Source organism: Danio rerio, chromosome 7, assembly GCF_052040795.2.
Source record: "Danio rerio strain M-AB ecotype USA chromosome 7, GRCz13ab, whole genome shotgun sequence".
Lineage (NCBI taxonomy): Eukaryota > Metazoa > Chordata > Actinopteri > Cypriniformes > Danionidae > Danio > Danio rerio.
Window position 1 is genome coordinate 5,240,024 of NC_141027.1, and position 26,011 is coordinate 5,266,034.

The following is a 26,011-nucleotide window of genomic DNA, read 5'->3' on the forward strand; positions in this document are numbered from 1 at the left end:
TTATAGGGAACACACAGTTATGCATGAAAATAAATGTTTACAGTGTCAGTATAACTACTCTAGCCTGTATATTGGTGAATATAATCTGATAATGGCAAATGTCTGATTTTACCAGTGAATACATTTGTCTAATATGACAGATAGCAAGCATATATCTCAAACATAATAATTCAATTATTATCGATGTTGTGCTATATGTTTGTTTTTACCATACCTTTACTTTACATCTACAGAATCGTGAGAAAATCGTGATCTTTATTTAAAGCAAAAAAAAAATTGCGATTCTCATTTTAGCCAGAATCGTGCAGCTCTACTATCTAGTGTGCATCTTTTTAGCAAGAAGTACCCATATTTCAGCAATGTGATCTGATTCCTGTGATTCTATTTGGGCTATTTTTGGTCCGTCTTGGGTTAAATTTAGACCACATCATACAGACTAAATTAAGCTGCACTTAATTTGGGCTAAAAGCAACCTTTAAAGGCCAATCAGATGTAGCCCACGTAACAGCAACGTTTATAAATGTCTGGTGCTGTCTGGTTTTATTTGATGGTTTGCTCAATCTTTTTAGTCGTTTTAATGATAATACAGACCTCTATGTTGGGCTTTAAATGTAACAAAACTGAAATGTAAAGCGAGTTAAATGTCATGTTATGTAGAGGAAGAATGGCCATCTGTTTTAGCAGAGGAGATTAAATTAAGCCAAAAATGAAATATCATTTTGAAAGGTTGTTTGCTGCTATGATTAAATCAAAAATGGTTCATATTATATTTTATGAATTTAAGTAATTTAGATTTGTTTACTTTTTGTTTGTTTTATTTACTTTAAATTTAGATTTGAATTAATTATTAATATTAATACAAATATTAATATTAATACAATTATTGATTATATTTTATTATTTTTAACATTTCTTTAAATGATGAAAGCTTGTTTACTGTGATTTTATAAATTAGGGTAAGGTTTTAAAGAGTTAATTCTCACCATCAGTTTACTCTCTATATTTTCTTTTTGATTTGCAGCAAAAGAGAATCAGAAAGTACACAGAAAAACACCCGAGACATGAACTAATCTGCTCAAAAACATGCTTTATTATGTTCATAGAAACAAAGATTTACGCGCATTTAAGTTTTTGTGAGTCTAGATTAAAAAAGTCATGCGAACAGTATCATAAATGTTTTATATTTATCAGAGAAAAATCTCTTACAGGAAAAAACAGCATATCAAAATATATTAATGTGTTAGAAAATACAAACATTTATTTAAACATTAAATTTAACAATAAAATCATCAAAGACACTATTTAGAATATTGTAAAGCTGAGTTAGTTAAGTGCTGCCTGTAGAAAATGTATAAATGATAGAGAGAAATGTATTTGCTAATCTGCGCCTCTGATAATTCGGTGTATCATTGTCATCAGCAGTTTCTGAAGCAAAGCGAGTGCTGGTGTTCATCTCTTCTGGTGTCTGTTTTCATCACTGCACTCAGAAACCTTTAAATAGATCATGCAGTTAATGCCAATAACACTGATTATTTACAGTTTTACACTCAGGATTAACCACTGATCCTCACTAATAACTGAACTGACTCTTAAAACCAACATGTAAAACTAAATGCTCACGTGTTTTATTCTTCTTCCTAATGGGTTGAGCATACGTTGCATCAACTTCAGCATCAGCACCTAAAAAAATTGTTATAATAACGGGTGATATAATTTAGACTTTTTTATAAGTATAAATTGCTTTTATATTTTTATATAACTAATCAGGCTCAGGCTGTGCAGGATCTTTAAAGGGCCATGAAACCTCCCTCTATCAGATCAAGTCTACCTCTGAAATGTTTAAAAAAGATGGGGGTGGAGCTCTGCGAACAGAGGGAAGAGTGGGCGTGGCCGGCAGAGCACTCGTACTTTCATATACATGTAACCACAATTTGCTATATCATTATAAAGATAATTGTGTTTATATAAACACTTTAAATGAGAAGGACTTCTCTCCTCCTTAATAGCCGGGTCTGAATGCAGACACATTGGATAGCAGTGCAGCAGGTCTCTTGCCCTGTCTATTTCAACCATTAGCCCTGCCAGTAATCTGGAGGATTTTAAACAAGCACATGCTTTTATGAATACTTCAGAAGCAAGGTCTTCTCATAGGATAAGAAAACTCTGCTATGAATAATAATGAGAAACCGACTCGTCATCACTCCACTAGCAGATTTGCGATACGTCACCGATTTTGATCTTGCCTTGGGGTGCTTTTGCATCCGTAGTTCGCTTCATTTGGTCCGCACCAAGGGTAATAACTGATACATTGTTGCATTTTCTGCCGTCTTTGGGTCGTTTTCACACCACACTGCTGGCTTTGGTCCGAACCAGTTGAAACTAACCAAAATGCAGTCATCTGACAAAATCCACATCCCTCATTGGCCAGATGTTATTGAACATAGTTCCTAAACTGCTTATTGATTGGTCAGAATTCACGTGTGGGAAAATGCCAATTTCAAACCGGCAGACACAATGTCATTTTTACTCTGGAGAAACGATGTGCTGACTGATTGTATCCCTTCTTTAGACAAACTATACATTTTGAGAATGAAGCGCGGCCGCGGCTGAAAAAGTGTTTTTAATGCATCGCTCATCACTTTAGGGGGAGGCGTAAAATAATTTCGCTAAACTGCGACATGGTCATCTTGCGGCAATATTACCAACGATCAATCAGGTAATGCCCCGACCCCCCACCCCCCTCTGTCTCTCTGTTGGTAAAGCGCTGTCAACAAATATTTCTCCTCCATATCCCATAATGCACAGCGCATCGGCCTACGGCAGCTGGATTAGTCCAAAAGGCACAGTACTTTATGCGGTTGGACCTGATTTAGTATGGATCATATTCTCACCACAGTCGAACTGCTCCAGGGTTTGTTTAAAAGCGTACCGAGACCACCTCTTCAAGCAGGTCTCGGTACGCTTATTTGGTCCGCTTTTGTTGCGCACTCGAGTACGATTGCTGCATTCTCACCTGCCCAAACAAACCGCACCAAGAGGGAAAACAAACTCTAGTATGATTCAAACTAACTAAATAAGGCAGGTGTGAAAGCACCCTTAAACATTATTTTAAACACGGAAGATTAAATTACTGACAAGCTCAAAATTATCCAGTTTTCCCCACAATTAGAGGTGACTGGTGCTAATGTTGTTTTGACTGAGTTACAGACTGGTGCTAATGTTGTTCAACAAACACAAATCTGTTGAAATCTCAAAAATACTGCTCCAGGGTGTCTCAAACCTTTAATATGTATATAATGGTGTGTTTAAAACACGAATAGTAAGTTATCATCAATAGCAGCAGTTCTGTGTGTTTCTCTCACCTCTGTCTGTGTTTTGCTTCACTTCAGAGTATAAAGTGTCTCCAGACTCGCTGCTCTGCCCTGATAGTGAACAACAGACAGAGAATGAATTAATAAAGAGCATCCAGACAGAATTCACAGCTTTAATCTTTTAGTTTACTTTTTATTATGTTCTTTTATTCTAAAATGTATTGGAATTCTACCAAATTCCACAAGCAACCCCCATATAATAGCAATGTTAAATAAGTGTGTTTATTATTATTGTTTAGTTGAATAATGTATTGTTGTTTTTATCTTTTATTGCAGTTTCTGTTGAAAAAGTTCACTTTAAAAGTATTTTGACATGATCTGCAGTCAGCTGATGACAGCACATCAGAGCGTCTGCTGTTTACCGCTGCGTTTCTCCTTAGATTTCATTTTCATCAGAACATCAGCAAGTCCAAAACCTGAAATAGAAAAACAAGAGCTTGATTATTAATCATTAAATCCCACACAGATGCTGTTCTGTTATCGCTGTAATTGTATTTGCAGAATAAAGTGTGATTTGTGTCTGTCAGTGCTGTTAGTGATTATAAAGTGTTTTTTAATATTAAATTAAATCATAACATCAGTAAACACAAATCATCAAGACTAGATGCAGTGCGTTTTACCTTTGCTCTTGGTTTTCTTTTCGTCCTTCATGTTGATCTCTGTATAAATCAGATCACTGGGTCCTGCAGAATTAATATCTGACACAGAAAATCAAGCAGGATATTCAGAACATGCTGCAATTATTATACTTCAGAAAAAACTAAACAGGACATCACCTTTCTTCATGTTTTTCCAGATTTTTGAGTATGTCACATTAGTTGCCTCTGGCATGGTGTCTGCTGCAGAAATAATAATGAATTAATTAGTTTGATAATGTGTAGTTTTATTTTAATTCCTCATCAGTGTTATTGTTCAAGACTGATGACTCCATGTGTACAGAAGAGGATTTTCACCTTTGTCCATGGATTTCTTTTTCTTAACAGTGACCTCTGAATATGTCACATCTGACACAGGCTCTAAAACAAACAACATGAACAAATTGTGTATTTTTAATAATTGATATACAAAGTGAGAGGTCAAAAAGACCAAAGGTCGCAGTTTAAACCATATTGGATCAAACTGACGTATTGTGTGAACAAAAAAGTATGTGTTTGTTAATAAAACTGAAATGTTACTAAAACTTATTACTAAAAGCATAAACAATGAATTTCATAATCGATTTGTTGTGTCGCGCAACGCAGGGACGTTTGATTTTATAAAATCACTTTAGTTGAGCGCGGAGCTGAAAGAACACTGTCTCTTTCGCACACTAATACAGAGTTCGGCGCCATAGAAAGGGATGAGAAGGACGGGAGTTCAACAGCAGGTAAATCGCTACAGAATCCTACACTGTAAAAAATGGCCGTGATTTCAACAGTAAAAAAACTGTAAAAATGCTACAGTACAAATTAATGGTTAATGGTATGTTTCCCTAATATATACGACGAATAACCGTAAATTGACTTTCCCGGCATTCCCTGCATGGCACATAACTTTATATGCATTTGATTGACAATAATATGGATCTTTTTAGTTGTTTCCCCATCAGTTATGTACATTAGAGATTTATGTTACATCTAATGTTGATAAACAATGTTTATTTCATGACTTTAATTTTATGTGTGTTACCATACTGGTGTTTAGTAGCTGTGTGAATGGCACCTTCTGTATGCTGATACTCTTTTCTGCTTGTGGGAGAAGTTGATTGTAATGAGCATTGGTTCATTATGTAACTTCCTCATCACCACCTGCATGTGGGTGTGCTAACGTTTCTAACAGTGTAACAAAAGATGTGTAGATGTTGATCATTCAAAATACAGACAAATTACCTCTAAAAAATAATAAAATACAGTAATTTACTGTAAAAATGAAAAATTACTTTTACGGTTTGTACCGTGTTTTTAACGATAAATTACTGGCAACCACAGTTGCCGCTTTTTTACCGTAAATTTTATGGATTTATTTTTTACAGTGTACTGTTCTGTTTTGAGTGAGAACTGTCAAGTCCCTGGTGCTGGTGTTTTACTCGTTATCCAGCTTGACAAGCATACAGTTAGCTTGTTAACCCTTACGCCTCTTTCACACTGCAAGCGAAAGCAGAGTGTGAGCAGCACGTGAACAGCTGCTGCACAGATCAATAAATCTCTGTCTATTCTATCTAGTTACCTATCTTACTGTTTATATACAAAAACAACTTCCTCCTTTGCTGTTTCTTTAACCTGCAAGTCTTTATTTTACAACTTATATAGGTCATACAGTACTGTGCAGTACCTCTCAAGCTCTATGAGCAGTTTTATTAATGTCTGGTGCACTCAGAAGACAATCGCCTGTGATATCAAGTCATTTTGTTTTTGATTGTCAGCATGTTTTAGGCCTAGTTATAATAATATTTATACATATAATATTTAAAATAGAAAAATAGACCCAGTGACCCGCCTAATGCTTGTTTTATATTTTAGACATGTAAATGCACACAAGTACAAGTAAAACAAGACATTTAGAGTTTGTAAAACACACAAGGAAGTCTAACAATCCATTCAAATAGAATTTGCCGATGTGTTTTATTCATATCAGATTCACATAGTGAAGTAACTATAAAGTTCAATCTATACTTCTCCAGGTTCACCAGCCACTTGCATGTATTTTGGGAGTAACTTATGAATTTACGTGCTGAATCCTGCATGTTCTGCTTTTATGAATGAGGCAAACGTGCTGCCATAAGAAGAACATACAAATAACAAACAACAAATAATCATTAGTTGCAGCCCTAACATCTGACCTGACTGTAGAGGAACATTTTCCAGTTGGGATTCTCCAGATCGAGTTGGAACTGGGTTGCTGGTTTGTTGAATGTTGTGGTGCTGATCTACAGTAGAAATTAATATCATTATTAATGAATTTTCACTTGCATATATCTGATTACATGCATTCATATTATTGATCATGTGCTGAACTCCTCACACCTCTTTTCTTCTTGTGTCTCAGCAGCAGAACCAGTAAGATGAGGAGCAAGAAAACAGTCAATCCCACAGAAACACCAACGACCAGAAGAGGAGATGTAGATGAAGATGAAGCTGAAGAGAGAAGATGGCAGACCTGTTCATCAACCACATGCTGTATGATAATATTACAGAGGTAAATAATCTCTCATTATTCCCAGACCTCTGACTGAGATCCAGCTGTGCGGCGACTCTCCGCTCTTTGTTTTACAGTAGTAGAAACCTACATCAGACTTTGAGACAGTAGGGATGTTCATCTCTCCTGTCTGATTCTGGATCAGTGATCCATCTTTATAGAAATCAGCTGTGAGGATGGAGGAGATTGTAGATCGATGTAAACAGTGTAGAGTCAGAGTTTCTCCCTCAATCACAGGATCAGCAGAACTCTCCAGAATCACAGCACCATCTACACAACACAACACAACACATCACAACACAACACCACACAACACGCATCTGTTTAGTCTCAATATATGACTAAACTATAAATATCTGCAGTATCATGTAGTCCAATTGTGGCTATAAACACGCCTGCATTTGTTACCAATTTAACAAATTGTAAAATTGACTTGATACTAATCAATCAATCAATCAATCAATCAATTGATCAACTTTCAACATCAGCAGCAACTGTCAACATTGTTTGGAAGCAGGACTCACCATGTACAGTGATGTTCAGAGGATGGCGTTTCTCTCCAGATTCAGACTCACACCAGTAAACTCCAGTGTCAGATGTGCTGAGAGACTGGATTCCACATGTAGATCCTGTTTGTGCTGAACAATCTTGTGTGTTTGTGTGTGTGTATCTTCTCACTGTCCATCCAGCAGAGTCACAGCTCAGAGAGAGAGAGTCAGAGGAGAAGTGTTGACTTCTGCTGGGCCTGAGCACCAGACGCACTGAAGCAGAAACACCTGAGACAGAGAGCAAACGCAGACAAATACACTGCTGCTGTCACTGACATAAACCTACTGGCACATTCGAGATCAACAACAGCTCTGACAGCTGCTGAAAGCTGATTTCCCTCACCAGTGACCCACAGTGGCTGTGCGCTGCTGTTCTGTGAGGAATAGGCTGGTTCTCCTCTCTCTGCTCTGCACGTATAAACTCCTGTGTGCTGTAGAGCAGCAGGACTGAGAGTGTAAGAGCCTCCAGCTCCTCTGCTGCTGTCTGACAGATGATCAGCATCTCTGAACCAGCTGAACGTCCAGCCTGTAGAGGAGCCTGGAACCTCACAGATCAGAGTCACCGAGTGTCCTTCAGTGAGCCACGGCTGTGGAGACACTCGCACTGCTGCCTGAGCTTCATCTGAACCAAACATGAGGAGTTACAGAGCCATAGAGGAGCAGATACAGACTCTGATAATACTGAACACACACACACACACACACACACACACACACACACACACACACACACACTCACCTGAAGACACAGTCAGAGCAACAGCATCACTGCGCTGAGAGATCTGAGTGTCCATCTGTCCTGTACAGCTGTAATTACCACGGTGAAAGACCTCAACACGGCTGATCTTCAACTCTTGTGTTGAGCACCGGCTCACAGCAGTTCTGTAGTGTTGTTGGTTGGTTCCACTGGTGCAGCAGTCTGGTCTGGTACAGGGGTTGATGGGTTTGTTTGCTGTCTGTGGTTTGTCTATTTGCCATCTGTATGTCCACTCAGTGTTTCCTCCCCACTTTATATCACATCTGAGAGTGACTGTTTCTCCTCTGAACACATGTTCATCAGGCCGCACCGTCACCACAGCTTTAGGACTCTCTGTACAAACACAGAATAATGTGTTTAGTCTTGATTGAGAGTTGTAGAAGTGCTGTAGATATACAGATATACTGAATCACACACTGTGTTTTCTCTCACCTGTAACACTGAGTGTCAGTTCATCACTGTATTGTGTGTAATAGACTGGTTCTCCTCTTCCAGCTCTACACCAGTACTGGCCTCCATCAGACACTGAATCAATCTTCATGCTGTAGGAGTTTGTTTCTATCTTCTTTATCTCAGAGTCTTGTGTGTTTTTGTACCAGTAAAAGTCCCATCCGGTGGACAGATCAGTGTTACAGGTCAAAGTCACTGTGTTTTCAGTCAGTACAGCTCCTGCAGTATCTGATCTGAGATCAGGCTTTGGCTTTAAATCTGCAGGAGAACAAGAACAGATTCAGATCCTCAAAGTCAGAGTTCATCTGCAGTAAAACAAGTTCAAATCTGCAGTCAGGACATCATTGGGTAATGGTCTGAGATGTATATGAATCTGAACATCATGACTGAAAGTAAATTTCTTAATCATTCTAATAACCCAGAATAGACCCAGTCCAGTGTAGAATTCAGATTCAGTAAATGAGTCTATTTTAATTTTAAACACATTAGACAGTACACTGGAAGAACATGTATGGTGCTTTATTAAAAAAAGTTTCTTTACTGGATATGTGATCATAGAGAACGTTTATAAGGACAGTAATATTGAACTCACCCTTCACTGAGAGAGAAACAGCAGAGCTTGATTGTGTTGAGTTTGGTCTTCCAGATCTCTGTCCTTTACACCAGTACTGACCCTGATCAGACACAGCAGCTCCACTGATAGTGAGAGTGTCTCTGTTTACAGTGTAATGACCATCAGACTGTAACTTTACTCTGTTTCTGTATTTATACCACTCATATGTCCAGTCACTGTGATCAGACTCAATCACACACTTCAGCTTGACTGTCTCTCCAGTGAATACAGCACTGTCTGGTGTCACAGTCACTGTAGATCTGGGTGAAGCTGAGGAGAAAAACAGAAACATGAAGTGACTTAATCAGCTGTTTCAGTGAATATAACAGTATTGTGTAAATTATTCACAAATCTTGTATAATTTGTACATTTTTGATAATTTGTTGTTCATTAATGTTGTCATTAGTTTAGTTCTGTCTGTTTCTGACACTTTTGACTCTCCACAGAAAGCAGAATGAAGAAGGAGAGCTGAAGACCTCCAACTATAAGCTTGTATGAGGAGCAGCTGAATCTGAATGAGCTTCAACAGACTGAAGACTTCAGCAACTCATTCAACAGCAGCATCTGTAAGTCACGCCATTCTCTTCATCATCTAAACTCATCTTTACTGAACTTGTCTATTCTCATGATAATCATGAATATAATCTGCAAATATTAGCTGTAACAATAGATTTAAATCACTTCTCCGTTTGATACGCCATATTAATCTCACGATACCAAATGCTCGATGTAAAAGTGGATAAAAACAGCAGGACCTGAATTCATCTGATATTTGTTGTGTTCAGTAATATTGTGAAAGGAAGCTTGTTTTGGAGGTATAAAGCTCAGTGTTTTCAGATCTGTCAGGTGTGCTGAAAGTTTTGACCAACACTGGATCTGACAATATTTCCATTAGAAAAGCATCTAAATGCACTGATATAAAAAATAGAATGAAATACAATATTTAGTTATAGTGCAAATAGCATATTTTACTATTTGTGGTTTAAACAGCATCTACTGCTAGGATAATGTGCTATTTTCACTTAATATAAAGCATATAAATCTCTTGATATAACCATGGTCTGTTTTGTGGTTTGTTTAATTAGTAGTCATTAGCAGGTGTTTTTTGGTCTTTCTCAAAGAAACATTGAACTTAAACCTTCTTGGGCCTGAAGAAGTTCTGATATTTGTGCTTTTAGTTGCTTTCATACATATACAAGGCTAAAGTCTAACACCACTGTAAACAGCACAAACTGGGCTACAATAATATGCTGTGATATTTTACTAATATCAGCACTCCCCAAGCTTTTTACCTGTGTGTATCACTCCGCCTGCAGCAAGTTATAAACTACACATAAATGTTTCATTCTCAAACACAATCATGCACATAAATGTTGCTAACAGCTATCAACAGATTCAAGAACTAGATGGAACTGTTGTGTGTATGCATGTAATGTATGTTTGTGTATGTACAGTTGAAGCAGGGCTCGAAATTGAGTCTGTTTTGGTCATATATGCGACCAAAATTTTATCAATGCGACCTATGCGATCTATGAGGTTAAAGCTGTTTACTTGTCAGCTTGCTGCAGTAAACAAAGCCCACAATGCTTGCCCCACCTTCAAGCTAACCTAGTCATGAAGTGTGTTGATTGATCTGGAACTTTTCATTTGATTTATTTATTTATTTTTCTTGTAAATGAGAAACTGCATCAGTAATCGTCTCCTTTGTCCAGTTGTGATCAGATTGATGAAAACAAACCTGAATACTAGAGGTGTGAACCTACACTGGTCTCACGGTTCGCTTACAATTATCACACCATTGATTCGGTTCAATTCAATATTATGGTGCATTTATGATGCTTTCTATAGAAAAATCACAGTTAGATGTTACTTCACAGCACAATTCCTGTATTCAAATTGTGAAATATATCTATATATTATTTGCACAGAACAACATGAGCATTTATAGCAAATAAACTAATGTAAATATCCCGCTGGCTTTCAGAGTCTTGTCTAGCAAGTTCTTACACCCTATGATTGATCACAAGCTCAACAGAAAGGGCTGTGATTGCCTCTTAGGCCGTACTCACACTATGTACAGTTGCCTCGAACTGGGCTGAAGCACGCTTGTCCCCCCTCCCGTCTCCTCCGATGGCCTGCACTCACACTACAATCAGGCCTGGGCACACTTACGTCATTGATGCGATGATCAGAAGTGCTCTCACTCAGCACAGTGGGGACTTCTTCAGTTATATCGCTTTGGGATGCGGTGACACAGAGTCATATTTTCCCAAACAGATCCGCTCCTTTTGACGCTCATAAACAATCATAAAGCCCTCGTGCAGCAGGAATGAGAAGCTTTGCTGAAGGTGCAGCTGTCCTGCAGTGAGGGGTTTGTGTCTTTAATAAACTAACGTTATGGCAGTTTGCATGCACAGTTTCTGTGTTAAGTAGTTGAGAGTGCTTTAATTACTCGCGCTCGCCTCTCTTGCCATTGTAAACTACCGAAATATAGCGCATATGAGATAAATGACGTCAGTACTTAATAACTGGTGATGATCTATTAATGAACCAATAATACTGAATATTCCACCCCTACTGAATATCCACATCAACAGGGCCTAAATGATGATGATGATGATGATTTTTATTATTATTATTATTATTATTTTTATTTTATTTTATTTTATTTTTTACATTGGAATCTAAACTGGAAATCAATATAAATCAAAATGTTTGATCGATATTAAAGATTTTTGGCTAAAAACACGAGCCTGTCAACTTGAATAAAATGAGTAAAATCTGACAGGGAGTGCTTTCTCTTTCTGTGTCTGTTAAGATGACTGGCAAAGGCTTCGGAAAAAAAGCAGCTAAATCTTTGCAAATATCTGGTTCACAGACATGAGAGATATACCTACACTAAGCCTGAAATGTGAACTTTTAAATGAACCGTTTTGAAAACAAATGTTGTTTGGTTTAGCAATGCATACGGAAACGTAACGTACATGCTTGTGTGACAGTACAATCCGTAAACTCCACTTTATACTGTCTTTATACTGTAAAATCCCGACAAAAAGTTTATTTATTGATTGTGGATTACAAATATTGTTATTGAGATAAAAATATGATTAATCGGAGCCATAGTATCGCTGTGCCACTGAAGTATTGGTAAACTGTGCAACAATAATGCTGAATATGTTTGATAAAATTATTAATTTTTAAGATGGCAGCACTGATTTAATTTTTTATTTAGGATATTTAATCTATCTATCTCTCATTGGTTTGTTAATTCGCAAAATACTAGATAAAAGCTGCTTTAATAATTTGCTTATTACACTTCTCTAATTGTACTTACAGTTTAGGTTGTTTAGGAACATCTTCAACACACTTTAACAATACCATAATAATAATGATAAACAGGGACGCCGATAGGCGGTGAACGTTAGGACGACTTTAAGGGGTTTTGGGACACCCAGAGTTACTATTATGGGCCCAATAACCCCCCCATAAAACAACACTTCTCTTTCTTTGACGGCCACGCTCTTCACTTGAGTCTGTGAGCAAAGGGCCCGTACCAGCCAGCAAGGGGCCCCTGTTGGTAACGTAACAATTTTGGCCACTATAATCATGACATGCAACTATTATACTGTTACAGCTCTATTATCTATGTGGAATAAGCCTCAAATAACTTACAGCAGTAAATAAATAATGAAATTAAGTCATTTGAGAGAGAAACAGCAGAGCATCATCTAAATTCATCTTTACTAAATTTGTCTACTTTCATAATAATCATAAATATAACCTTCAACTAAGCAAATATTAGCTTTCTTTACATTTTTGTTTCTGCATTTTTTTAAATTTTATTCATGCATGTGCATATATATGTGCTTTTACCATTATTTTGGGCTTAACACTGAATATTTTGGTTAATTTTAAACAATATTATAAATATTTATGTAAATCATAAGGTTGCTATTGCAGCTTTACGTTTCACACATCATAAAAGTTCCCAATTCTCAACACCACGGCAGAAAGACACACAAAAAACAAAGAAAAAAAAAACAGCAAAGAAAAAGTCCTCAATTATTAAAAACCATCACTGTCTTCACTGTCAGAATTAAACTTGATTTTGACTTGAGGCCAGTTGCACTGCCCTAAATGATGGAAATGTTAAGACGAATGATTCAACTCACCCATCACTGAGAGAGAAAAAGCAGATGATTGTGTTGAGACTGATCTGATGAGTCCTTTACACCAGTACTGACCCTGATCAGACTCAGCAGCTCCTCTGATAGTGAGAGTGTCTCTGTTTACAGTGTAATGACCATCAGACTGTAACTTTACACTGTTTGTACTTCTGCTTTTATACCACTCATATGTCCAGTCACTGTGATCAGGCTCGATCACACACTTCAGATTGACTGTCTCTCCAGTGAATACAGCACTGTCTGGTGTCACAGTCACTGTAGGTCTGGGTAAAGCTGAAATAAAAGACCAGAACATAAAGTGACTCAAGCAGCTCTGTATAGTTAGATCTGTGCTGATGAGGTTAATTATATGTGGAAAATTTTTAGAACACAAAGGCAAATGTCTATTTTTGAAGCATTTAAGACATTCTCTAATCCAGAATCAAGAAAACTGATCTCTGCACACTTTATATCCCGTAAATCAGTGTTTACCAAACTGGGGTTTGAGAGGAAACTGCAGGAGGTTTAGTGAATAAACAATAGGGGTGTAACGATACACAAAAGGCACGGTTCGGTTCACGGTTTTGGAGCCACGGTTCGGTACGGTTCGGTTTCTGTTTGCTGTGGGGTTTGGGTTGATGTCATGTTAACAGCAATGCTAAGAGACAATTCACTTAATAAAAAGAACATCTTACCTTTTTCTTTATTAACTTTGTCATCGCATTTTTAGTACAGTCAGGATACCCGAGTAAACAACTAAAATTAAATAAATACCTCCAATATAGACTAGTCAGAAAAAAAACTATTCTCTTTAGTGCAGCCATCTTAACAAAGTAAACTAAAATTAAATAAATAACTGCAGTGTAGACTAGACTTTGATTATCTATGGTTTCAGTTAGATAGATAGGTTTCCTATACATATACATATATACATATATATACATATAATGTGTTTGTAAAGTGTTTTTACATGACATATTCACCAGTAAAATACATTGCGGTTGTGTCTGAAACTAATGTTAGGGTTGTAGCCGGCTGTGTTTGCCTCCCGATCTCTCTCTCTCTCTCTCTCTCTGAGCGGATGTTGCGAGTGAGTGGGCGGAGGCGGTGTGAGAGTGTGTTTGCAGCGCGAGTGAGTTTCTATCTTTCCTTTCTTTCTTAAAAGTCAATATTTGCAGTGTATTGAAAGTTATTTCAAAGGTTGAACTGGTGTGTTGAAGACAAAGTTTGTCTCTGTGACGCCACGAACGCTGTTCGTCAGCGTTTGCTGACAGGTGTGTGTGTGTGTGTGTGTGTGTGCTATGGCGGCTGCGATGGAGACGCCAGCATCGGCGTTTTCAGGCGATGCGCCGTTTGAGCGTCTTTCACGGAGGCACGGAATCAAAATTGTGCCAGAGATGGCTTGTTCGGTTGAGGAATGTAGTTTGGCGGTTGGAGAGACCGTTGGGTATGAGAGTATATTGTCAGCGTCAAGAATGAACAGTGCTGTTGTTATTTTTCTATAGAGAAAGTGAATAAAGTGGTTCAAAGTGGAGTAGTAATAAAAGATACATTCACCCCAGTAATGCCTCTTTCTCAACCAGTAAGGAAGATCACATTATCAAATGTTCCCCCCTTTGTGAAAGATGATTTATTATTGGCAGAACTGTCGAGGCATGGAAAAATTGTCTCTAAAATGAAAAAAATCCCCTTGGGTTGTAAGTCACCCCTTCTGAAACATGTTGTATGTTTTAGACGTCAGGTTCACATGATTTTGAAAAGTGAAACAGAAGAGCTTAGTGTGGCCTTTAAATTTAAGGTTGACGGATATGATTATGTTGTTTTTGCCTCATCTGAGACAATGAGGTGCTTTGGATGCGGACAAGAGGGTCATTTGAGGCGTTTTTGTAAGGAAAAGAATGAGAATATTGCACCTGCTCAGGATGGTGGTGGAGCAGTTGAGGAAGAACAGGTAGAAGATGAAGTGAGAAATGATGGGAATTTGACAGAGGTGATGGTTGAAGAGGTGATTGATACAGACATGGGAGAGAAAGGTGGGGATAGAGAAGGCGTAAATGCTGAATTCAGTAATGTGATTGAGATGGCTGAGAGTGTTTTAGAAGGAGAAGGAGAAGGAATGTGTAATGAACTAGGGAAGGAAGAAGAGGTTTTTAAAACCCCTTCAACTAAAAGGAAAAGAGTAAAGCCCAACATAGAAAGACCTGGGAGCAGCAGCAACAAATTCGATGATGGTGAACAAAGTACATTGGAAGACTCTGACAGTGAGGTAACTGGCAACAGAAATAGTGGCAGACTGAGGAGTGATTACTCCTTTGGAAAAATTAGATCGTTTCTTCAAAAGACGAAGAACATGAAAAATGTTCAAGTTGTTGATTTTTTTTCTCTGATCGTGAAATGTTTATTGAGTCAGTTGGAACAATGATGAGGGGTGAAGGATCTGAACAATTTACAGTGCAAGAGATTTTTAGGCTGAAAAAATTTGTTGCCAAATTGAGACGAGAATTACAAACAGAAAATGGTTTTGAAACAACATAATTATTCTGGTTTCAGTCCTTTAAGGATTGTTTTTGTTTTTTGTTATACTCTTTTCTTAATGGGGGTGATAAGGCTAGGATCACTTAATCTAAATGGTGCAAGAGATATTAAAAAAAGAATGCAGTTGTATGAGTTAATTAAACATAAAAATATAGACGTAATGTATGTACAGGAAACTCATAGTGATTGCAGCAATACCATTGATTGGGAAAAGGAATGGGAAGGAAAAGTAGTATTAACACATACGAGTTCTAGTAGAGGTGGTGGTGCTATTTTGTTTGCTAAACATTTTTTGCCTGTATCTTATCAAATAGAAGAAGTAATAGCTGGAAGACTTGTTATAATAAAGACGGAATTTGAAAAATATAGGATAAATTTTATAAATGTGTATGCTCCTACAAATGGTACAGAGAGTTATTTTTTTAAATAGCATAAATACATTATTACAGAACTGTAGAACTGATGATTATGTGTTTTTGGGAGGAGATTTTAATTGTACCGAAAATGAAAGATTAGACAGGAATCATGTAGAGCCTCATGCAAATTCAAGTCGAGTACTTCGTGAACTAATAGAGACACACAGTTTATGTGATATATGGAGAGAATTTAATGGAAATGTGAAACAATATACATGGTTACATACAAGAGAGAATTTTATTTCAATGGCTAGACTTGATAGATTTTATTGTTTTAAACATCATGTAAATGTTGTGAGAAAATGTGAAATTGTACCAGTTGGCTTTACTGATCACTCATTGGTTTTATGCCAGGTTTTTATTGCAAATGTTAAAGTTAAAAGCGCTTTTTGGCACCTTAATACATCGTTGTTAAGTGATCTGAATTTTAAAGAAGTATTTTGTTTCTTTTGGGATCAATTTAAATTAAGAAAGCAATGTTTTAGTGATTTGAGACAATGGTGGGATTGTGGAAAAGCCGAAATAAAATTGTTTTGTCAACAGTATGCTTTCAATGTTTCCCGAGATATTACTCAAGCTATGAGAAAACTGGAGTCTGAAATTATAGATTTACAAGGATTGGCTGAACTTAAAATAGAATCAAGACAAGCTGAGAAATTAAAGTCCAAAAAATCTCTTTTAGCGAATATGCTTGGTATAAAGGCACAAGGAGCATTGGTGCGGTCAAGGTACCAAAATTTAACACAAATGGATGCTCCTTCTAAATTTTTTTTCAGTCTGGAGAAAAAAAATGGCCAATGCAGGTACATTCACTCCTTATGCGCTGAAAATGATCAGGTATTGACGGACGCAAGTGATATAAGACGGAGAGCCGTAAGGTTCTATAGTGAACTGTTTAAGAGTGAATGTGAAGAAAATGAATTGTTATCTGCCAGTTTTTATGAAGGACTGCCTAAGATTGCTGAAGACTCAAAAGTGCAACTGGACAGACCCTTATCTAGTCAGGAGCTTCTGAATGCCCTCAAAGATATGGAGGGTGGGAAGTCTCCTGGTATTGATGGACTCCCGGTGGAGTTTTATGAGGAATTTTGGTCTGTAATTGGTGAGGACTTGCTAACTGTTCTCAATGAGAGTTTGGCAGAGGGCTCTTTACCTTATAGTTGCAGAAGAGCAGTTATCACACTGCTTCCTAAGAAAGGCAATCTACAGGAAATCAAGAACTGGCGTCCTGTAAGTTTGTTATGTACTGACCTGAAGATTTTTTCCAAAGCCTTGGCCAACAGACTGAAGGATGTAATGAAACAAGTTATTCATATGGATCAGACCTATTGTGTGCCAGGTAGATCTATTTTAGATAATGTTCATTTGATTAGAGATGTTTTGGATATCTCAGACTTTATGGGTGTGGACTTAGGACTTATATCGATTGATCAGCAAAAGGCTTTTGACAGAATTGAGCATCAATATCTTTGGAAAACTTTAGAGTCATTTGGTTTTGGGTCTAAATTTATAAAAATGATTCAAGTGCTGTACAATAATGTTGAAAGCATGCTAAAAGTCAATGGTGGTTTAAATGCTCCCTTCAATATTAGCAGAGGTATACGACAAGGGTGCGGGCTCTCAGGGATGTTATATTCCCTGGCTATTGAACCATTGCTAGCTAAATTAAGGAGCAGGATTGAGGGTTTATCATTACATTGTATAGAGTCTCAACATAAAGTGTCAGCATATGCTGATGATGTAATGGTCTTGGTTAACAGTCAAAAAGATATTGATGTTTTGGTCTCTGTGGTTAAGAATTTTGGTTTAATTTCATTAGCTCAAGTAAATTGGGAAAAGAGTGAGGCCTTGGCAATTGGAAAATGGGAAGAAGGTTTACCAGAGTTGCCTGGTCAAATGAGATGGAAAAGAGGTGGTTTCAAATATTTGGGGATATATCTTGGTGACGAAATTGTAAAACAGAAAAATTGGGAGGGAATTGTGGAAAAGATAGAGGGCAGACTTAAAAAATGGAGATGGATTCATTCTCAATTATCCTTTCGAGGAAGAGTGCTGGTGATAAACAATCTAGTGGCATCAACATTGTGGCATAAATTGTCTTGTATCGATCCACCTGCTGGCCTTTTGTCAAAATTGCAGTCAATTATTGTAAACTTTTTTTGGGATAAGCTGCACTGGGTACCTCAAAGTGTGTTATACCTGCCCAAGGATGAAGGAGGGCAGGGCTTAGTGAATCTGCAAAGTAGGCTGTCTACTTTTCGCCTACAGTTCATTCAAAAGCTCGTAAAAGGATCTGATTTGGTATGGCGAACGACAGCTAAGACAATTTTGCAAAGAGTTGAAGGTCTTGGATTGGACGTTGTACTTTTTTTAATGGATTCCAAGAACATTTGTTTGAACGGATTACCTTCATTCTATTGTGGACTTTTTAAAGTATGGAGACTCTTTTCTCTTTGCAGACTGGAAGAAACATGTTCTTTGTTCTGGTTACTTGAAGAACCCTTGGTTAAAGGAGCCAGGCTTGATATAACGGATGAGAGCATGTTGGGACTTACTCAAATATTGTGTTCCTCTGGAACTGTTCAACTAAAACACGTAGTGGATGTGGCTGGGACTGAACTTAATAATGTGGATGCGGTTACCAATTTGCTGAGACAGAGATCAACTCGTCAAACGGCAAAGATAATTGAACTTTGGAAAAAAAGACTAACTGAAAAGGATATGGAGTTGCTAAAAGGACTGAAGGACGGGTCAATAATCCCGAATCAAGCAGATCCCTTTCCAAAAATTGATCTTACGCCAGACTTTAAAGGGACATCAGGACTTTTGCTACAGCTGGAAGGGGTAAAAGATGTGAATTTAACTATGATGCAGGGTAAAACAATGTATAAATGCTTTGTGAAAGTGTACAATAAGAAAATTCTAGACAAAAGGAATGATACAGTGTGGAGAACTAAACTCGATTTAAATGAGGGGGAAAAACCAGTGTGGCGAGTTTTATATAAACCACCATTGACAAAACGTGTGGGGGACTTACAATGGAGGATTTTGCATGGCATTGTGGCAGTTAATGCTTTCATATCTGTTGTTAATTCTAGTGTCGATGACAAGTGTATTTTTTGTGGACATAGAGAGACTGTATATCACTGCTATCTGGAATGTACACGCTTAACACAATTGTTTGACATGTTGAGCAGAGTTTTCCTTAAATGTGGAGAGAATTTTACTCAATCTAAATTTATTCTGGGTGCTGGCTATAGTCAGAAACAAAAAATGAAATGGCAGTTAATTAATTTTTTAGTTGGTCAAGCAAAACTTGCTATACTTATTACAAGAAGAAACAAAATAGATAATGTACATGGTCAAGAGATTTTGATAGTTTTTAAAGCATTTGTAAGGTCCAGAGTTACAATAGACTTTAAGTATTACAAGGCCTTAAATAATGTTGAATCTTTTGCACAACAGTGGTGTTATGGGGATGCTGTTTGTAATGTGGTGGAAGGAGAGTTGTGTTTTGATTTGACGTGGAGTTAAATTTGTGAAATGAAAAACTGATGTAATAAAGTCTTTTTGTAAAAAATCAAAATCTCTCTCTCTCTCTCTCTCTCTCTCTCTCTCTCTCTCTCTCTCTCTCTCTCCCCCGCTAACTCTATGCCGGTCCTTTATGTAGGTCCGCCTTCACGACAGCTGTTGCCTGTCATTTCTGTAGGTCCGCCTTTTTGACAGCTGATTGGTCAGGAGACCGATCTATCATCATTTGGCGACGCAGCGCGGGAATGTAAAAAGCATGTCAGGAAGAGCGGGAGAGAGAGCGCTTTTTCCTTTGATCTCGTTTTTCGTGTATTTTTCTGACATGATTATGATTTTCGTTGTTTTTGCTTAACTTTCGTTTGGGTAAAATTGTTTTGCATTACTTTTGCCCACTTTAAGTAATTTTGAGAGGTTTGTACATTTTTTATTTCAATTGATTTGTATATTATTTTTTAGCTCCGCTTCTTCCCGACAATATAGCTGTATCTCCTCAAGTTCAGTCTTAGTGTAAGGTGGATTGGGAAAATGTCATACGATTTCCATTTTGCAAACACGTAGAAAATGTATTGCTAAAGTCATCAGGTAAGAGGTGAAGGTCATCTTTGTTTATTTTATTCAGTATAGGGAAGAATGCGGCGCACGGCGCTGAAGACCTTTTTTTCTTTTCATCAGTTTTAGCTAGATAAGGGGTTATTCATGAGTTAGAATTGTTTTATTATATTTATTTCTTTTGTTTGTCTTCACTATCATCCCCTTGCTCGAGTTTAACACATTTTTGTTTGATACTTTTGTTTGAATTTGCTACTTTATTATATTATTTTTATTAGTGTAAATATTTCTCTTTTTTTGTATATTTGGGCATTATTCTGGTTTTACTTTTGTACAATAAATCACTTTTGTTGGCAGTTCTGTTGCTTACACCCTCACATTGTGAAATTACCACACTTTCTAAATGTTTTTCCTTGCAAGTAAGTTTCGTGAAACAGTTAAGACAGATAGGCAGGCGCTTTGTCTACGACACGAATTCTATTCCTGTACTCAACTGGAAAACCAAAATGTTTCCACATAGATGACTTAAATGTGTCTGGGGGATCTGCAATCTCAGTACTATGTGAAGCAGCCGTCCTGCGTCCAGTAGTAACAAGTGTGATGCTCACTCAAGTCACATGACATGACATGCACTAAAATACTAACTTTAGAATATAATATTTAGAACAAAACCTCATCATTACTAAAACAATTTAATTAAATATGATAATAAAGATGTGTTTAAATTGGTTCAATTAGTTAGAGACAAGTGACGTCAACCTCAACAATGGGCAGCAGGGGGAGTGAGAGTACCGCGGTACGCCACGAGAGTTTCGCGATAAGTATCGTGGTTGTTGTATCGCGATATTTCGGTTCGGTTTTAATATCGTTACACCCCTAATAAACAAAGACAAATTAGGTTGTGAAAATAGAAATAACAAATTAAAAATCAGCTATAGAGCAATAGTGCATTAGAAAAGCATTGAGCCACAAATACTGATGTGAAATGATGATTGTAGAGATGTGAATGTGAAGCCTCACCTGATACAGTCAGTGTAGCAGCAGCACTGATGTCTGATCTCTGTGAGTCTGATCTCTCTCCTCTACAGCTGTATTGACCACTGACAGACACAGAATCAGCTCTGAAACTCAACTCTGCTGCTGATGTTGTTCTGTGTGGATAGTGAGTGTCTCCATCTTTAATCCAGCTGTATTTAATCCACTGAATGTTTCCTCCTGTCTGTATGTCACATGTGAGAGTGACTGTCTCTCCAGTGAACACTCGCTGATCTGGACTCACCTTCACTACAGGCTTTGGTCTCTCTGCATTAATGAGGAAATATTGATGATAAAACATTGTCATGATGTTATGAACTCTAAACCACTTCACAGGATAAAACTGTACAATATATTAAAGGTTTTGTTAGCATGTAGTTTGTGTTGATTACAACAAATAAAATGTTTACTGATCAAATTAAATCAGTGTTTATATTCATGCCCGTTGCTACATGGTGTTTAACTCGCATCAGACTACTGTCATAGTTTGTGAATATCATAAGCTTTCAAAATAATTATTCAAATGGTTTTATTGAGTAAGAAAACAATATTCAACTCACTCATAACAGATATATGAACAGAACTTGGTTGTGTTGAGACTGATCTTCCAGCTTTGAGTCCTTTACACTTGTATGAACCCTCATTAGTCTTAACTCCTCTGATAGTGAGAGTGTCTCCGTTTACAGTGTAATGACCATCAGACTGTAACTTTACACTGTTTCTGCCTTTATACCACTCATATGTCCAGTCACTGTGATCAGACTCAATCACACACTTCAGCTTGACTGTCTCTCCAGTGAATACAGGATTGTCTGGTGTCACAGTCACTGTAGATCTGGGTAAAGCTGAAGAGAAAGACAGAATCATGTTTATCAACAACAATTTATTGTCTAATATTCATTATTTAATCTGATATCTCAATATTTGCTCTGTTATTGTCAGTTTAGTCATGTCAGTGTTTTCCGGTTATCAAACACCTCTGACTCTCCACAGAAAGCAGAATGAAGAAGGAGAGCTGAAGACCTCCAACTACAAGCTGATATGAGGAGCAGCTGAATCTGAATGAGCTTCAACACACTGAAGACTTCAGCAACTCATTCAGCAGCAGCATCTGTAAGTCTCTTCTGTCTCTTCATTGTCAAAGCTCGTCTGTAATGGACTCTCACTCAAGTCTTTTTAATTATGTTTTTGTTTATTACTTTAAGGGCATAAATATAGTTAACAAAAGTTTTGGTATTTGGTGTAACATCAGAAATAGGATTGAATTAGATTGTCTTTGTCCTTTTATACAACCCCAAATCAAAAAAAGTTGGGACAGAATGGAAAACACAAATAAAGAAAAGAAACTGGTGATTTCTAAACTTACTTTGAATTGTATTTCATTGCAGACAATAAAACAAACATGATTTAATGTGTTCCTCATGATTTTTATTGTGTTTTTCCCCAAATAAACACAGATTCCAGTTTTGGTTCTTGAAACACATTTTAAAACAGTAGTGATGGGAGCAGTTTAGGGCTGGTAATCAGGTAAAAGGTTAAATAATGATGTGATTTGAAACAGGTGAGGTCAACAGGTGATTGTAATTATGATTCAGTACAAAAGCAGCATCCAAGAAAGGTCTAGTCGTTTAGGAGCAAAGATGGGCAGAGGATCATTAGTTTGCCAACAGATATGTGACAAAATTAAAGAAATGTTTGACAATAATAAGAGAAATGTGTTGCAAGCAAAATTGTGATGTTTATTTTAAAGAAACAAAAGCAACATAAAAACAATAAAAATCATGAGGAACACATTAAATCATGTTTGTTGTGTCGTCTGCAGTGAGATACCAGTCAAATACATTTGGAAATCACTACTCTCTGTTTTATTTGTGTTTTTCATGCTGTCCCAACATTTTCTGATTTGGGCTTGTAAATTATGACTGGGATGAATAAGTGCAGCTTTAAGCCGAGATTTTTTTTCCCACTCTTAAATCAATTCTTTCCTTAAGCTCTGGTCAGATCACACAATGTTTGTTGTCGGTTCTGAAAGTCACTGTGTCAGATTATGTGTTTTTTTTCCCTCTTGATAAAATCTTGACTTGTTGTGGCTAACAAATGTGCCAGACTACAATCAATTATCTTGTGACGTCTACGACGAGCATTATTTCCCAAAGAAGTCACCAGGCGGAAAACATTAAAGCACATCAGCATCAGTAAAAAATCAGATACTCAAGACATAATCTTAAAAATGATTACATGTGTATATATAATCTGCAAATATATGACAGAGTTCTGTGATACAAAAATTACAGTAAAGCTTTAATTAAATCCTTATTTTCTACGGAGTGAAACCTCATCACCGCGCAATTGAGTAGGCTAGCGGACGGCCATAAACAGAAACATAGTTCATTTGCGTTTCTTGGAAAAATGATCTATTTGAAACGAATTTCATTTGGTATAATTTGTTCCTTAATTTTACCTACAGTACATTTGTTAAATGATTGTATTGTCAGTACTGCCATCATAAACATGATTATTCAGGATAAACAAGCTCTAGATTTAATATTAAAATGTCGGATATTAGAGACATTTTAGAGACAGACAGACATTCATTCATTATGTTGGTGCATAATCTTCATTTCTGCACCGGTGCTACCAAGCAAAAAGGTTAATTTCGAGCCCTGCACCAACTTATCCAGCATTTAATGTGTCTTTGCAGGCCTGCATCATTGTGATCTAATTTAAATGTTAAGGAAACAAATGGGATGCATTGATGCTTTTTTTCCACTCCTACCTAATATAGCCGCTGTCTTTTTTTTATTTATTAATCATTAAACCTCGATACTCAGTTGTGTCTTTCTGGCTTAGCCATTGTGACGACCCCAGGACTTCAGTATGGATGTGGCAGATCCTGATTGGGTGCCTGGTTGTTCACTAATTGGCTCAAACCATATATAAGTGATTTGTGTGCTAGCTGCTGGAGGATGGTGTGGCTATGGGCCGTCCTCGTGTCAAGATCATCTCTTCATTTCTGCAACTTTATGGTTTTGTTTAGCATTATTTATTTGTGTAGTTAAAGTAGTTATTTTCTTTATTTTTCCCCTAGACATTTGTTTGTTTGTTGATTTGTTGTTCTATTTAGTTTTATGTATAATAAATAAGTTGCATATACATTCTTTTGTTGTCCGAACTCTTTTATGTTGCGACTCAAACGAGGGGGTCGTAACACCATATTTAATGTCCTATCAGCCTTATTTTGTGTTTAAACCTTAATTTTGTGCAGGCATGTGCACACAGGGCTCAACCTGTGCAGTGCACATACCCTTTTTAGTCTTTGATATAAGTGCCCTTCCAAAATGATCAAAAGTGCCCCGCGAAGCGACACACCCTCCGTCCCGCCCTTCAGTAGGCGCACGACAACACTGATCTTAAGTACGCGCCCTCAACCCCCCCTCCCCCGCTGTACAGTACGCGCGTGACAACACAGCTGATCAGAACGCGCGACAACACAGCTGATTAGAATGTGCGCGACAACACAGTACCCCCCCTTGAACAATTTTATCCTGCACATGCCCTTAGGACGGTCTCTGCACGGGCCTGATTTTGTGTAATTATGGGCAATGTGTTTAGTTTTTATCCATGAGACATTAATCTGTTCAGAGTGACTCGACAACAACTTGAGTTGAGTGTTTCTGTTCACTCACAGGTTTATTGTCAGTCCAGAGAGTCTGAAAATGCAGCTTTTCCTCTCATTAATAACTGAACTGTGACTGTATTCAGCTCTGTAATAGTAGAGTTACTAAAACACAGAAGCTTTTGTGTTTTTTTTTATTTAATTCTGTTTATTATTTTGACTGAATGTGGAGTTATAGTGTTTGTGAGGACAATAATATTAAACTCACCCTTTACAGAGAGATAAACAGAAGAGCTTTTTTGTTGATCCATTTCTCTTTTACACCAGTACTGACCCTGATCAGACAAAGCAGCTCTTCTGATAGTGAGAGTGTCTCTGTTTACAGTGTAATGACCATTAGACCACTGTAACTTTACACTGTTTCTGTCTTTATACCACTCATATGTCCAGTCACTGTGATCAGACTCAATCACACACTTCAGATTGACTGTCTCTCCAGTGAATACAGCACTGTCTGGTGTCACAGTTATTGTAGGTCTGGGTAAAGCTGAGGAGAAAGACAGAAACATAAAGTGAGTTAAACAGCTCCTTCAGTCAAAATAACTGTAAATTCTACGTGTGTTTTATAACTTTAAGTTGTGTCTGTAGATCTGCTTTAATGGGGATTTTCAATATCTGAAACCTTTCAGAAATATAAAAAGCTGAACCTTTTCCTTTTTAAAGCATATCATAAAGAATAAATAAATGACTGATAATAACTCAGTATCTGCCCAACACAGCAGTTTCTCCACAAACCAGGGTGTATGGAGGAACTTCAGGTGGATTGAGCAGATGTAAAGTTACTCCAGCTGATCAACAATATTAGTGTGAGAAAATACTGATGTTAAACCAGCATTAAAGAGACGTTAATATGATCAGTCAGTGTAACAGCAGCATTGATGTCTGATCTCTCTCCACTGACAGACTCATACTTTTCCTCCATATGTGGAGTGGATCTGTTGACAGTGTGAACAGCACAAACTCAATTAAATCTGATCTTTTGTTTTCTGATTTGTGCCAGGTTTATATGTGGTGATTAGGGTTGTAACAAAATACCGGTATGACGGTCTACCACGATTTTAACGTTCACGATTATCATACCATGAACAATTGCATATCAACGGTTTTAACCCTTAAAGACCGAGACAGCTGCCCGCGGCTAAAAATAAGTATTGCTCTTAAATGTTTAATAACTTTTGATCTGCTGATCC

The 26,011-nt window shown here is 37.2% G+C and overlaps 1 protein-coding gene and 1 long non-coding RNA gene across 3 annotated transcripts in view; one reads left to right on the plus strand and one right to left on the minus strand.

Moving 5' to 3' along the window:
• Positions 1-26,011, plus strand: part of LOC147842964 (uncharacterized) — a 277,603-nt gene that overhangs the window by 3,514 nt on the left and 248,078 nt on the right. The window contains exons 2-4 of the long non-coding RNA XR_015944703.1: positions 6,399-6,545; positions 9,360-9,479; positions 22,139-22,258. This is a non-coding gene — a long non-coding RNA (uncharacterized LOC147842964). The remainder of the gene's footprint in view (positions 1-6,398; positions 6,546-9,359; positions 9,480-22,138; positions 22,259-26,011) is intronic.
• si:dkey-10h3.1 overlaps positions 1,069-26,011 on the minus strand; it is a 30,781-nt gene continuing 5,838 nt past the window's right edge. Inside the window, exons 3-21 of one of the 2 annotated variants that reach the window (XM_087260173.1) lie at positions 25,030-25,308; positions 21,706-21,990; positions 21,131-21,412; positions 13,086-13,373; positions 8,893-9,183; positions 8,283-8,558; positions 7,833-8,183; positions 7,437-7,715; positions 7,070-7,321; positions 6,573-6,815; positions 6,374-6,484; positions 6,190-6,276; positions 4,325-4,387; positions 4,148-4,210; positions 3,992-4,069; positions 3,734-3,787; positions 3,363-3,422; positions 1,621-1,680; positions 1,069-1,491 (exon numbers count right to left, since the gene is read on the minus strand). In XM_087260173.1, the coding sequence (XP_087116299.1) occupies positions 1,484-1,491; positions 1,621-1,680; positions 3,363-3,422; positions 3,734-3,787; positions 3,992-4,069; positions 4,148-4,210; positions 4,325-4,387; positions 6,190-6,276; positions 6,374-6,484; positions 6,573-6,815; positions 7,070-7,321; positions 7,437-7,715; positions 7,833-8,183; positions 8,283-8,558; positions 8,893-9,183; positions 13,086-13,373; positions 21,131-21,412; positions 21,706-21,990; positions 25,030-25,308 (3,410 nt within the window). In that variant the 3' untranslated portion in view covers positions 1,069-1,483. The remainder of the gene's footprint in view (positions 1,492-1,620; positions 1,681-3,362; positions 3,423-3,733; positions 3,788-3,991; positions 4,070-4,147; positions 4,211-4,324; positions 4,388-6,189; positions 6,277-6,373; positions 6,485-6,572; positions 6,816-7,069; positions 7,322-7,436; positions 7,716-7,832; positions 8,184-8,282; positions 8,559-8,892; positions 9,184-13,085; positions 13,374-21,130; positions 21,413-21,705; positions 21,991-25,029; positions 25,309-26,011) is intronic. The other variant, XM_087260174.1, reaches the window with a different exon arrangement.